Source organism: Alternaria ethzedia, assembly GCF_023757985.1.
Source record: "Alternaria ethzedia strain BMP 0044 chromosome Unknown scaffold_27, whole genome shotgun sequence".
NCBI lineage: Eukaryota > Fungi > Ascomycota > Dothideomycetes > Pleosporales > Pleosporaceae > Alternaria > Alternaria ethzedia.
In genome coordinates, this window is record NW_026056220.1 from 288126 (window position 1) to 301568 (window position 13443).

Below are 13443 nucleotides of genomic sequence, written 5' to 3' on the forward strand. Positions count from 1 at the left end.
AGCCCGTACCCGCAGTTCCAGCACCAGTTCAAGTGCGCAAAGTGCGGCGCCCAGCAACTCACGGGCATGTGGCAGGAGTACCACGGTGACACTGGTGAAGGACACAAGGGGTTTTGAGATGTCGTTTGGGGCATACGACAGATTTGGGGACGGTAGGACGAGGGGGTGAGAAGGAGGTTGCAGAAGACATGGGGGGGCTGAGGTTTGCGGGGGGTGAGGAGGGAGGGCGATGTAGCTGTCACGATACCCAGTGGTGATGAGAATGGAGATTGCTTTGTACTTGACTACCTCCTAGCTATTATGTGATGTTTCGTGTGACTGAGGCCACCACCCTGAAGTCGTACACAGGTTCCTTCCTGTGCTATGTAAGAAGTCTACCGGTCTTTCATTCCGCCCTCCTCTAAGCGGAAGCTCCACCACATGTACATTCTTCCTCTGCCATTCTTGTCCCTTTTCCCCAGGATGCGGCGGCATCGCCAGTTTGCGCGGAGGCTCCTTGCTTACATCGATTCTGCCAGTGGAGTAGGTCCCTGTTCTGTTCTCGAATTCCATGTGTAGGGCCATTTCGCCTTCTTCGGGGACGAATCGTACGCGCGTTGGAAGCCAATCTGGCATCTTCTCTCCAGATAAAGCTTCTAGAGCTTCTATAAGGATTTCTTCGTCGACGGTGGCGACGTTCCAGTTCTTGTGTATCTTGTTGGTTTCGCTGACTATCCAAGCTTGCATGCGCTTGGCGCGTGTGAGCTCCGCAGCCACGTCCAAGGGGGTGCCTGGCGAGGCAGATGGTGAGCGCTGGGATGTAAGATCTCGCGTCATGCGGTGCCATGGGGCAATAGCCATCTGGAGTGGAGTGTGTAAGCGCATTGTCAAAAGCGGGATATGTTTGGAAACGGAATCTGCCCATCTGTGCGACTTCTGGAGACAGAGTGCGCTATCAACGTCAATAATTCGTAATTGCTGAGGCGACGGGAGTAGCGATAACGCCGCCTCAGTCGGGAAGTATCGATAAACTGTATCCGCAAGACCGCAGAGGAGCGACTGTAACATCCAGCCTCTGGTGCAAAGTATGAAGTCTTGTACCGAATTGAACTCGAGGGTGTCGGGCATTAGGTCGGCGACGTCCGGTGACGGTGGAATCGGTACCACAGACACGGTCGTTTCAATGAGCTCAGCTACGTGCTGCGACACGTTGATTTGCATCAGACCCTCCAAATATGACATGGCGATTGCAAGCGCGATCGTGTCCTCGGGGTTCGAAATGGCTTCTCGGATCAATGCTACCGCGCAAGGGCACTGAATGAAAACGTGCATGACGGCCATCGACGCTCTCTGTGATGGCGACAGCATGACATCTCTTGTATCGATCGGAGGTGGAATTGTAGCAGACAGGTAATAGTCGTTGTGGTATACTGACTTCCGACCCGCCATCATCGCCTCGTGAACCTTTCGACATCAGCAGCGAACTCCCAAGACCGACCAGTACTCACATCGTCAACATAGGTATTGTCGATCAAATTCCAGAAATGATCGTCATCAACTTCCGCCACCGCACCTGACCTCAGCAGCTCGGCGATTCCGAACGCATGAATCGCGTAATACATAGTATCGAGCCCCAGCAGAGCCTGCATGTGATCAGCAAAACACGTCGACGTCTGACAGGCTGACTAACCTCAGCAGCGTAGTGTAATTTCGTAGCCAACAGGATGTCGTACGTGACCTTGTTATCAGTGTTCATCACGGCGAGCTGCAATTCCTTGAGCGCTTTAGCCTTTGAAGCTCTCGCGACCTTGCGCTTCGAGTGCATATCATCTCGATACGTAGCGTGACTATCGACGAAGAACTGAACGGCCAAATCAAGCATCTTGTTCGACCCGATGCGCGAGGGAATAGACTGTATCCAGGTCCCTAAGACCTCAAAAGGCTGCCTACCGGCGGGCTCTGGTCCGAGCACGCCAATGTATCGGGAGATCAGGGTCGTCTCGGGCGAGGATGGCTGATATGGTACGAGAGGGCTCTCTTCTCGTAGCTTCTGGAGATGTAGTTGAAGCGCAAGATTCTGCCGGTATTCTCTCATCTTCGACGGCTGCATCCTAGATCTTGAACGCGGTGCCAGGGTTTGAAAGCAACCTTGGCGATCTTCGGTGTGTCTTTCGGTAGTGATGCAGAGGTCTGAGGAATTTGTTGAGGACGAGCCGGCTGAGAAAGAGGTTGTTGAAGACGAGCTTGAACCTTCGTCAGGAGAATTCAATGGATATACGGCATAGCTAGTCCTGGATCTCCCATGCTTGGTCAACTGCGTGGGGTCCTGCACGACGAATGCTGAGGCTTTGCCGTAGGAGTAGGTACATGGTCTGTCTTTCTTCTTGCATGCGCTGCATTTGGGTCGTATTTCATCACACTATGTAGCCATCAGTAAGAACGGATTGCGATCCGCAACGACTTGCATGCTTTGCGACAGATTCTTGGCGAGTTTTGACACGCGTCTTACCTTGACTTTGCGCTGCCGACAGGTGTCGCACTTTCCAGTCTGCGTCATGATAATTACCCGATCGCGTATGCGTGGCGCAGTTTTGGAGCCCCAAGGAAGCCTGAACACATTTGAGGATGACCGTCGATATGCGATGAGAGGTGGCTTGATCACAGGGCGCGGCTGCCTAACGCTGAGCTCCGACGCAGAGTCTTTCAGCATTGGCCACAGTCAACCCATCCCGGAAATCGTCAGTTAATGCCTGCAAACGACCGAAAGTTATCAGCGAAAGTGTTTTTAATGTGGAACCGCGAAAGCCGGCAGCAGACAGAATGTCGTTCCTGCGGGTGGAGGATTCAGGCCGCAGTAGCGCGGCCAAATGCGGTTAGATGACGCTCTTGGCCCCGGGGGCCTCACCCACCCGAGCAGCTGAAGATACCCCTCGTCTGACATCAATACTTCCTTCGGCAATCTTACTACCACATTCCTACTCCAGAAAGCCTGATTCCACGCGATACTAAAAGACAGGACGCTCTCACATCTCATATCTTCTATTCAGCGCTACACCACGCCGATAGCATATGCGTTCTGTCAGCTCTCAGCCTTGCTGCCAGGATCAACGGAAAGGAAAGCGTTCTACTGCTCTGGTGTCAACACTTAGGTAGTTCAGACGGCTACATCGTTCGGATGCGTGCAATCAAAATTATACGTGAGGAACTGCAGCTGAGGAAAGAACGCTCGGAAGCGAAAAAAAGATGTAATACATCCTATTCATAGCAGAAAACACTGGCTAAGCTAACGCTCCTAGGGCTTCGAGAACATCGTGCAAAATGTGTACCCTTCGAATATCAGCTTCTGGAAACACCTGACACAATTCGCGTAATCCGCATTGACCCCGCTGACCGATTTCCGTTCGACAGCATCAAGTGCTATATCCGACATGTTCGAATGGACGAGTTTGGCTTTGAAGCTCTGTCTTACGAATGGGGCTCACCCGCCGATGATGATCCGGTTATTCTCCTCGATGACCACTTCTTTAGGGTGCGACGCAACCTGTTTGACGCGTTACACACTTTTAGACATGAGGGAAGACATTATTTAGGTCTTCCAATTTGGATTGATGCATTGAGTATCAACCAATCCGACACCCGAGAGAGAAATCACCAAGTCGAGCTCATGGGTATGATCTATCGTCGAGCCACCAATGTGGTCATATGGCTTGGTATAACGGATGACCGCATCGCATATGCTATCGAAGAGATGACCAATCCATCGCATGAGGCTTACATGGGGATAGAACCAGTATGGGATGACACTATCTATCCAGCAATCATTGAGCTGTGTCAAAAATCATACTGGAACCGCGTTTGGGTCCAACAAGAGGTGTTCCTGGGTCGCGGGATTTACATCATGCCCAGTCGGGGCCGCATTTTGAGCTACCAGAGATTCGATCACATTCTTAGTCTAATGACACGAGATACTAGTCTTTGTGGCGAGAAGACATCTTCAATGGTCCAGCAAAGCGCTGCCAACGCTCTTATCACACGAAAACGGCTGCCTATGGATTCAAGCCGTCTAGTAACATGGTTGAGATTGGCATGTCACAGAGGTCTCGAGACGTCCGAACCGCGCGATCTCGTCTATGCCATGCTCGGTATCAGCTCTGACTGTCAGGACGGCGGTATTGAGCCTGATTACGACAAGCCATTGATAGATGTTTATCTCGAAACGATCTATTTCTGTGGATTACAGAAGCCAGGGCTGGAGAACAAACGGTTCCGAAAGACGCTAGCTGAGAAACTTGGGCTGTCGTGGGACAGTGATATGGAGACAAGGATCCAGATGTATCGTCAACAGAACGCCGCAGTACAGCGGGAAGACTAGATCAAAGTCATGCAGCGAGTTCTTCAGCAGACTGAGCCTGCTAGGAGTACACAAGCCTTCCATAGTCGTCGAACTAGTGCTTGCTCACGCACTGACGACCTCCACGCTGACTCATGGGCTCGTCGTTGGGAATATATGTGTACGTTGTGACTTATTCAATGTAACCTATTTTGTACTTCCATCGATGCAGATTGAGTACACTTAGCTAGAGTTTACTACACTCTTGTGGTATACACCTTGAAAGGTCACTTCCCCAACAACCATGCACAGATAGATGTCGTGAAATGTCATGAATTCTACAAAACTCCAAAACCAAACCACCCACCGCCCCAAACCCTCACCACCCCACTCAAGTATCCCAACGGCAGCGACGACCAATTGACTCCACCATCTCCTCTTCCTTCCTCTCCGCCTCCCCGGCCTCCTCCCACACCAGATCCCTCTCCCCACCCTCATCTCCCCACGCACCCTCCCCAAACCAGCTCCCCGCCCTCCCCGCCACGTCCTCCACCCACCACTCGAAGCAACGGGACTTGTAGAGCTCATCGTCGAGCTCGGCGACCTCTTCGGTGAACTTCTGCACCATGTGCAGTGCGAGGCGGCGGCTGTCGCGGCGGCGCCCGCCGATGGTGCCGTCGGCGCGGGGAGCTAGGACGACCCTCCAGGCGCGTTTGAGCTGGGTTGTGAATTAGTTATTGTGCTTCTGAACATTTGAGAAAGAAGAGGGATTGGGGAACGTACTTGTTGGCGCCTCTCCACCAGGTCAACTTCGATCTCGTTGGCCGCGCGGATTGGGCTTGTTTCGCCCTCGTAGTGGATTGCGGCGGCAGCGACGTGCGGAATTGAGGAAGACATTATGTAGACTTCGTAGATTGTGTAGTATGGTTTGTGTGGGTGTTGTCGTTTTGGAGCCGGTCTGGCGGCGCGACGAGATAGCCCTCCACCACCGTCCACCCTCACTGTCACCTTGTATTCTGCAAACCCCCGTTCACCGCGAATAGACAGCTCCTATTGTAGTACCTGTATACCCCAAACGGATCTATTGTCTCCAGAAAAGCGCACTGAAGCTACACTGGTAGACACCAGGCTACCTTGAACCCATGCTGTCACCTCCTCACATTGTCTTGTAGCAGTCCGCACACACACAGTTACGCGATAATAAAGCTGCTACCATCGATACCATAGTTCCTCGTCAACCTCCTCCCGTAATTCCTTGCTACCTCAAACCTCAACTTCCCCTCAGGATGCGGCTCGTGGAAATTGATTGGCTGCTTTGCCGTAATGACCCCTCCCTCTCTCGGTGTGAAGCGCCATACAGAGCCGTACACCTTCTCGGGTGAGAAACCAATCGTGTTCATAGCTGAGAGGAATTCAGTCCATGGGACTTCACCGGGATGCGAGCTTGCAGACGGCTGGAAGAATATAGTCGAGAATGTGTGCTGTGTCTTTTTCCCAACGGTGAATCGCGGTGTAGGTGGAGTGTTTGTTCCCTCAGAAGCGACTGGCTGCAAGTCTGCTGCGACTTCGACAGGCTCAGTGGAAGGATCATTAGCAACCCCCCTGGTCTTGCGCTTCTCACTCCGAATTGGGAGGTCTACAGGGTCGGGCTGCTGCTCCGGTATCAGAGGCGTAATGTATTCCTGCAGGGTGGCATCTTTCTTCGCTTTGTTGGAAGGTTTCGCCGGTTCTATCCAGTCTGGCGTCCGTTGTATCTGTCCTCTTGACGGCGCTAGGTATTCAAGAGCCTCGAGGTGTTTTTTATCCAAATGCTTCTGCACGTGAGCATCGAACTTGCTCCAAAGCTCATCGAGCCGTCGTTCAGTAGCCTGCATAATCTCTACATTCTCTTTGGTTCTTCGCTTGCCGACAGGGTACGGCATTGTCTTTGGATGCCCGAGCTCACCAAGAAGGAGAAAATCATATTGGGGTTTGGCATCGTATTCTGGACCGCATTCCGGGTCTAAGATCTCGTTGAGTTCATTCACAGAAACCTCCATGACTATCTCGTGATAGTAGCGGTCGGCTCCAACGGTACAGTACTGCTCATCAGGTTTGAAAGCTTGTGGGCACACCAGGCGCAGGCGAGCTCGTAGTTCAAAACAAATAGCTAGGTCTGACACGAGCTATCAACGTGTACGAGGTCAGTGGCTATCTCATACGCATTTCTTACATGGGTAATGACTGACCTGTGCGACCAAGGGTGTGATTCTGTACTTCTGGTCCTTGTCCTGTTGTATAACTCGAGCCATTTCCCTGACTACAATATGAGGAACCCCAAGGCCTTCCTCAGACCAGAGCAAGGAACACAGCCATATCAAATAGTCTTTCCCAAAAGAGCTCGGGTCTCTGAGGAGGGGTAATTCCTCTGGAACTGCATGGTCACGTACGAACATGCCGCGCACCGGTGGTGAGCCAATGAAGCAACTCGGCAACCGTGAAGCTAGGCTTTTGATAAGGCGCATATCAAGTAAATCTTTCAAATACGCGACAGCCTCTACCCATGCATCATGCTCTTCTTGGTTGTTCACCCGTGCCAACAGCAGCCGAACAACCTTGTGTAGAGCAGCTTGTGCGGCATGCCACATGACAAGATACTCGTAATAATTTATGATGATCATGTATATCGTAATGTGCCAAAATTCTTTTCGAAGGGCCGGATCAGTAAGATGGGGGCTTTTCCTTCCCTTCCTGTCCAATAGATGTGTAGGGCTGTGTTCATCTACATGCATCGAGTCAGCGTGATTCAATCGATGCTCCTCACGTCGCATCCCACTTACAGAACTCGTTAAAAGTATTAGTGAAATAGGATGGATCATCGCGCATAGCCCAGGCATGGTCCTTCCACTCGTGTATCCTAGCCGCTATAGAGGACATGATTCTGTGAAAGTCGGTCCAGTGTGGGACTGAGTATGGGATTTCTTGGGCTAGTGCGAAAGCCGAGTCCCATCCATCTTCTTTTGTCGTCCTTATTGCGGGGGGCTCGGGTTGTATGGGGGCTTTGTGGAAGGTCGCAAGCGGCTCGAGGTTCGCGGAGGCTTGGAAGAAGGCCGTAATCCTCTCCAGACTAATTTCTACGTCGGGAAGTAGCTCAAGGCAGATCTTGACGAGGAAGGCCATCAGAGGCTGCTGTATCTGTAGAACGATAAGAGCCTCGCTCGCGCGCCTCACAGCTCTTTTAGATTCCAGAGCGACCGGAAGCTTGACCGGAAGCCCGTATCCGTGTATATCAGTAGGGTGCATCGTTAGGTAGTAACCCCATTCGCTGGGATTGTATTTATCTTTCCATTCGCGTAATGTGTCCTCATTTTCCGGACTGCGTGAAATTTCCCCACCTTCGCGTTCCTTGCCGTTGGATTCGTCTTCGAATACAGCTTTGTGTTGGCCTTCGTCATTTGGGTCGTAATATATCGGACGCACCTTGATAACATTGATGTTGCGACCGAGCTCTGAGCTTTGCCAATCCGTCTCGGCAAAATTGCTGGGTGTAAGCCGTCCGCGAGAGTTCAGAAGCTGTAAAACATGTGTTGGAGTCACGAGGTCCTCCGTATTGATATATGGCCATTTGTATACATCTTCTCTGATCGTGGAAGTGGAGGCCTCGCTGAACTCTCGTCTTTCGACTCTGTAGTAGTCGCGAAGGTCCGGGCGATGCTGGTGCGGCATTTGCGTATGCCATGAGCGTTCAAGAATCGCTTTACGTTGAGTGCGCGTCTTCTTCGTCCATCTCTTCCGTATAACGCCCTCGTATCTTATCAAGATGGTGTTTAGTATGTAATAGTCTGCCCTTATTGACTTGACCTTTTCATCCGTCTCTTTGTGAAATTCTCCATATGGCATTGGGACCGTGTGACCACTGTCAAGGAGCGGCCAGGGTCTCTCTCCCGGTCTTATCGGTTTGGGCTTGACGAAGTTGTTACATTTCCGTTTCTCCATAGCGGGTCGCGGCTCCTGGAGGTCAACTCCTGAGGGGGACGGAGGAAGCTTTCACGTCAGATCCTGCAGAAAAGCTGATTATCGCTGACGCGGCGGTACCGTAATTAACTATGTAGGGATTGGATAATGAAGCCAGTTCCAATCGACAAGCGCCGTATTTACTGTTCTTGCGTTGTCGCGAAAAGGGAGCTGGGAAACGCGATAAAAGCGATCTGGACGAATTGCTCGGGCCGACTGTCGCGCATTAGCCCCGCATTGCAGATCCCTACCACAAAAAGGGGCGATTTGACTGGTCTCAGTAACGGATCGCAATGCACATGTCTTCTGAAGTTTTTGGTGTTGCGAAACTCCTCATTTGAGAGCGTTTCCTTGCGTAAAATTCGTATAGATTGCGGAAGATACAACGATGTCAATTAGAGATGAATGCACTGTGCCCAAATAAATGCTACAACTGAGTTTCAGCCAGACATGCCTCAACATCTCATCAACGACTCTTCACGCAGTGTTCCTCCCAATACCAGCCTTATACCTAGCCAAGCACCTCTCCCTCGCGAACTTATGCTCAACAACCGGCTCGGGATAGCCCTTCGCCTTCGCAATCTGCGCGGCCTTTCCACCGGCCGCATACGGATTATGTATAGCCGCCCCCTCCACCTCTGCCAGCTCCGGTAGCCACAGCTTGATAAACTCGCCCTGCTCATCGAACCTCTCCGACTGTGTCCACGGGTTGAAGATCCTAAAGTACGGTTGTGGATCTACACCTGTCGACGCACTGAAGCCCCAGCCGCCGTTGTTGGACGCGAAGTCGCCGTCGATGAGGTGCGTGATGAAGTATTGTTCGCCGAGGCGCCAGTCGAGGAGGAGGTGTTTGGCGAGGAAGGAGGCGGTTATCATGCGCAGGCGGTTGTGCATGTAGCCTGTGTGGTTGAGGCAGCGCATGGCGGCGTCGACGATGGGGTAGCCGGTCTGGCCTTGTGTCCAGGCTTGGAAGTGCGCGTCGTTGTACTCCCATTCGATGTTTGTGTATTCGAATTTGAAGGGCTTGTTCATGCTGGGGTTGTGTTAGTATATTCGTGGTATAGAGGGTATTGGTCGGGCATACCAAACGTAGGGCCAGTGTACAAGCACATGCCGATAGAAGTCCCGCCATGCGACTTCTCCCAACCAGCCTTTGACGCCATCCTTCCCTCCGTCGAGTCTCTTCGCGCTGTTGACGTCTCGAGCCATACGTATACTGGTTCGTGCCGCCAGCGTGCCAGCAGCGTGATGCACACTCACGCGTGCGGTGCTGTTCATCGCGGGAAAGTTGCGCGTGTCCTTGTATTTTACCACCTTTTCTTCCAAGAAGCGCTCCAGGCGATCCATAGCAGCGGCCTCACCTGCGGGCCACAGTTGCTGGAACCGTTCCCTCTCTTCTGCCGTCAACGCTTTGCACTCTGGTAGATCGGGGACTTTCGTGTCGAAGAGCTGAGTGAATTTCTTGCGGAAGGCTGGAGGATTTCGCTCAGGCACAGGGCGCTCGTTCATAAGATGTGGATGCTCATGCAGATGTGCAACCCATGATCGGAACCAAGGGCTGTACATCGCATATTGCTTTCCACCTCCTGTCTTGAGACTACCAGGTGGTACCACGCAGTCGTCGTGGTGCGGCTCGAAGTTGATGTCCTTCTCCAGCATCATGCGTACCAAGCGCTCCTCCCGCCGAAGCTCGTCAGGTTCGTATTCCAAGTTGCAGAAGACGTTCTTCGCATTCCATTCTTCTGCCAACTCCACCAACCGCTTTGTTACGTTCTTTCGTTCGGGAATCGTTTCGATGTAGAGGGGGATGTTGAGTTCTTCGAGTTCCTTCTTGAGTGTCTCCACAGAGCGCAACTCGAAATGACATTTTGGCGGGCTGACCAGGTGAGCCTCCCAGTCTTGCGGGCTCATGAACCAAACGCCTATCAGACCCACTCCCTTCTTCTCAGCCAATTGTGCTGCTTGAGACAAGCCAGTATTATCTCCTATCCGCAGATCCCTCTTGAACCAGTGTACCACCGCGTCGCCATATTGCGATTTCTTCCCGTCTTTGATAGCCTCTCGTTTGTCCTTTGTACTCTCCAACGTCTTGTTCAGAATCTCGATCGGGCGCGGTACCTCATTCTGATTGTACAATGCGCATCGTTCATTGCTCATTTCGGCAGGATAGTATCGTCGATCGACGATGCCGGCTCTCTCTTCTGGTCTCGAATGGTCAAAGCCTTCTTCCTCCTTCTTCACGGCCTCTCCAGGCGCTCCATTCTCGGTGTTCTTCGCTATCGAGTCTACGGGAGGCGCGTCTTTCGAGGTGGCTTTTGGGAGAGGTTTGGCGATGCGCGAGCGCTTGTTGGGAGCGTCGCCGGACACGTCGGTGTAGTTCTTCGCGGATGCCGCATTGGCGGGTATGCTTGCTTTACGTTTCGGTGGCATTGTGGCTAGTCTCTTCGCGGGGAAGGATGGTTGTATGCGTAGAAAGGGTTTGACGGATAGCAGGAGCCTTGGACGTGCGAGCAGCATACGCGTTTCGTGGAACCGCAGAATGGTCGAGATGAGGATAACCTCCTGAAACAGGATTTAATGAAGCCATTGCCGTGCTAACTCGACGCGTTCAGCTGTCGCGTCCCTTTAGCACCGATCGATGACGCAGATGGTCCCTGGAACATGGAGAGTTCAGATCGATGCCAGATAAGCGAGCCGACCCCTGCATACTGCGAGCCGCACCATCACGTGTCCTCAGATACTTCACTTTCTCAACGCGACAAACAGTCAGCATTACAGGCTTCGCCAACAGATCTCGCGATATCAGTACGCGAATCTGATTACGTACATTATGCTATGACGACGTCTAGTGCAGCGTTTTGAGCGACCGGCCCGCCTTCGGAAAGGATTATCACCAGCAACCTTGGCCTCGGCCGACTGTCTTCATTTCCAACGATAGATGATTGGAACAGGTTCGAGCATGGCCTAAGCAAGATACCCACCGCCCAGTGCGGCTCCAAGAGACTCCGCTATTCAACGACGTCTCGAGGTCGTTGAGCCTTGGCCGCCCACAAGTCGACTGTGCCCAGGTTGTAGAGATCGTATAGCACGGCTTCCAAGGCCTACTATCAAGAGCCTGATCCACTTCTCGCTCGACGTGCCCGACCGGAAGTCATGGCCATCCGTTCCGAGCTCGCTTCGGGCCGACTACCTTCTATCAAGGGAGTACGCGAGAATCGTCTTTGGATGCTCAACTTGAATCTTGTTTAATGCCATCATGTGTAGCTAGGTAGGTACATAAGTAATTCGAAAAATCCTTTCGGTAGGTGCTTCCATAACAAGCAGATCGTTCTGTTCCCCATCTACTACTTCCCAGACATGCTGAAGATGAACGTCAAAACATTGCTCCTGTATCTTCTAACAAACATTACAAGTGCCTCTACCCTCTACCCGACAGTCAAAACAACCAACGGAACCCTCACTGGAACACACAACCCAGACTACAACCAAGACTTCTTCCTCGGCATCCCCTATGCGCAACCCCCAACCGGGCCCCTCCGCTACCGCCGCCCTGCGCCTCGCACCCATCCCTTAGGCCAGTTCGATGCAAACAGTTACGGACCAGGATGCATTTCCACTTCCATAAACCTACCTGTATTCTCACAGACCATGCCATCCTACCCCGAAAGCGAAGATTGCCTGACCCTCAATGTCGTCCGACCTGCTGGTCTCGACAAAGGCGCTAAACTCCCCGTGCTACTCTTCATTCACGGCGGTGGTTTCCAGGAAGGCAGTGGTGGGGATCAACGCTATAACATGTCTTTTCTCGTGCGAGAATCAGTCACAGTCGGCGCGCCCATCATCGGCGTCACGATCAACTACCGGCTATCTGGTTTTGGCTTCCTGCCCGGAAGCGCGGTACTGGAGTCTAACGTAGCGAATCTGGGTCTGCACGATCAGAGGATGGCGCTTTGGTGGGTGAGGGAGAATATTGCTGCTTTTGGTGGAGATGCGGAAAAGGTTACGATACAGGGAGAGTCGGCGGGTGCGATGTCAATTGGACATCACCTTGTTGCGTATGGGGGGAAAGATGAGGGTCTTTTCCGCGCCGCGATTGTACAAAGTGGTGGACCGGCGGTTGATGCGAGGGGAATGTCGGTGCAGGAGCAGGACGTCCTCTACGACAACTTGCTCAGGCAGACCGGTTGTATGCTCGAGGAGGACACGCTCGACTGCCTGAGGAGTGTACCCGTCGGGGCGCTCAAAGTCGCTTTCCAAAATCAATCATTGATCCCAGTTCCGGACGGCCAATTCTTCGATGGAAACTCGCGCATGGCTCTGAAGCAGGGCAGATTTGTACGGGTGCCTATACTCGCTGGTGCGAATACGAATGAGGGTACATCATTTACCACGAGTCAGGGTTTGAAAGGGATAAGTGACCCCACCCAATTCCGGGCAGTCGTTGCGGGATGGTTGGGCCCTGGCATAGCCAATACGACGGTGGATAGTATCGCTGCTGAATACCTCGAGCGAATATCGCCCGCAGATCTACAGGATTCCCTCGGTACTGTGTTGCCATCATCCCGCCTGGAGAACGGCAGTCTCTACGGACGAACTACCTTATTCGTAGGCGATCATATCTTCATTGCTGCAAGACGCCTGGCCACAGAGACGTGGGCTGAATATGGCGTTCCTGCTTACAGTTACCGTTTCGACACCGTGGGGAGCGGTGTTTCGGCCGAGACTCTAGGTGCCGCGCACTACACAGAGATTCCATTTGTGTTTGGCAATGTCGATGGTGTTGGACATGAGGTCAACTTTCTTGCTTCCAACTCTACGGAAGAACGCGACGACTTCGTCAGACTCAGTAAGCGCATGTGCAGGATGTGGGTGAGCTTTGTCAATGAGCTCTCGCCGAATGCGCATTATGCTCTAGATTCTAGCACAACCTGGCCTGTGTACACAAAAGAGAGCGCTAGGAACATGCTCTTCAGGAAAAGTGGCATCAGTCTGGAAGAAGATACTTGGAGGGCGAGTGCGATTAGTCGGATGAACAGCGCTGCTGTTGGCTTGGAATTCTAGTAAGCTGTACATATAGAGTTTGTAAATTTGATAGTGGCCCACGACAGTGGCATACACTCGTAACCAACACGTCCTCGCGA

At 52.4% G+C, this 13443-nt stretch overlaps 6 protein-coding genes across 6 annotated transcripts; 1 reads left to right on the plus strand and 5 right to left on the minus strand.

Moving 5' to 3' along the window:
- Positions 1–298: 298 nt before the first annotated feature.
- On the minus strand, positions 299–2074 carry J4E87_008567 (uncharacterized protein; the record flags this gene model as incomplete). Its single annotated transcript, XM_049380155.1, has 4 exons — positions 299–352; positions 505–1329; positions 1488–1622; positions 1670–2074. The coding sequence occupies 4 exons, from the start codon at positions 2072–2074 to the stop codon at positions 299–301; spliced, it is 1419 nt and encodes a 472-aa protein (XP_049230152.1).
- A 2626-nt stretch (positions 2075–4700) lies between these two features.
- On the minus strand, positions 4701–5206 carry J4E87_008568 (uncharacterized protein; the record flags this gene model as incomplete). Its single annotated transcript, XM_049380156.1, has 2 exons — positions 4701–5027; positions 5093–5206. 2 exons carry the CDS (start codon positions 5204–5206, stop codon positions 4701–4703), a joined length of 441 nt encoding a protein of 146 aa, XP_049230153.1.
- Positions 5207–5499: 293 nt separating this feature from the next.
- J4E87_008569 (uncharacterized protein) lies at positions 5500–6348 on the minus strand (the record flags this gene model as incomplete). The annotated part of the gene is made up of 1 exon (XM_049380157.1): positions 5500–6348. One exon carries the CDS (start codon positions 6346–6348, stop codon positions 5500–5502), a length of 849 nt encoding a protein of 282 aa, XP_049230154.1.
- A 760-nt stretch (positions 6349–7108) lies between these two features.
- On the minus strand, positions 7109–8284 carry J4E87_008570 (uncharacterized protein; the record flags this gene model as incomplete). Its single annotated transcript, XM_049380158.1, has 1 exon — positions 7109–8284. One exon carries the CDS (start codon positions 8282–8284, stop codon positions 7109–7111), a length of 1176 nt encoding a protein of 391 aa, XP_049230155.1.
- Positions 8285–8779: 495 nt separating this feature from the next.
- On the minus strand, positions 8780–10732 carry J4E87_008571 (uncharacterized protein; the record flags this gene model as incomplete). Its single annotated transcript, XM_049380159.1, has 2 exons — positions 8780–9335; positions 9387–10732. The coding sequence occupies 2 exons, from the start codon at positions 10730–10732 to the stop codon at positions 8780–8782; spliced, it is 1902 nt and encodes a 633-aa protein (XP_049230156.1).
- Positions 10733–11659: 927 nt separating this feature from the next.
- On the plus strand, positions 11660–13363 carry J4E87_008572 (uncharacterized protein; the record flags this gene model as incomplete). Its single annotated transcript, XM_049380160.1, has 1 exon — positions 11660–13363. One exon carries the CDS (start codon positions 11660–11662, stop codon positions 13361–13363), a length of 1704 nt encoding a protein of 567 aa, XP_049230157.1.
- Between the last annotated feature and the right edge of the window lie 80 nt (positions 13364–13443).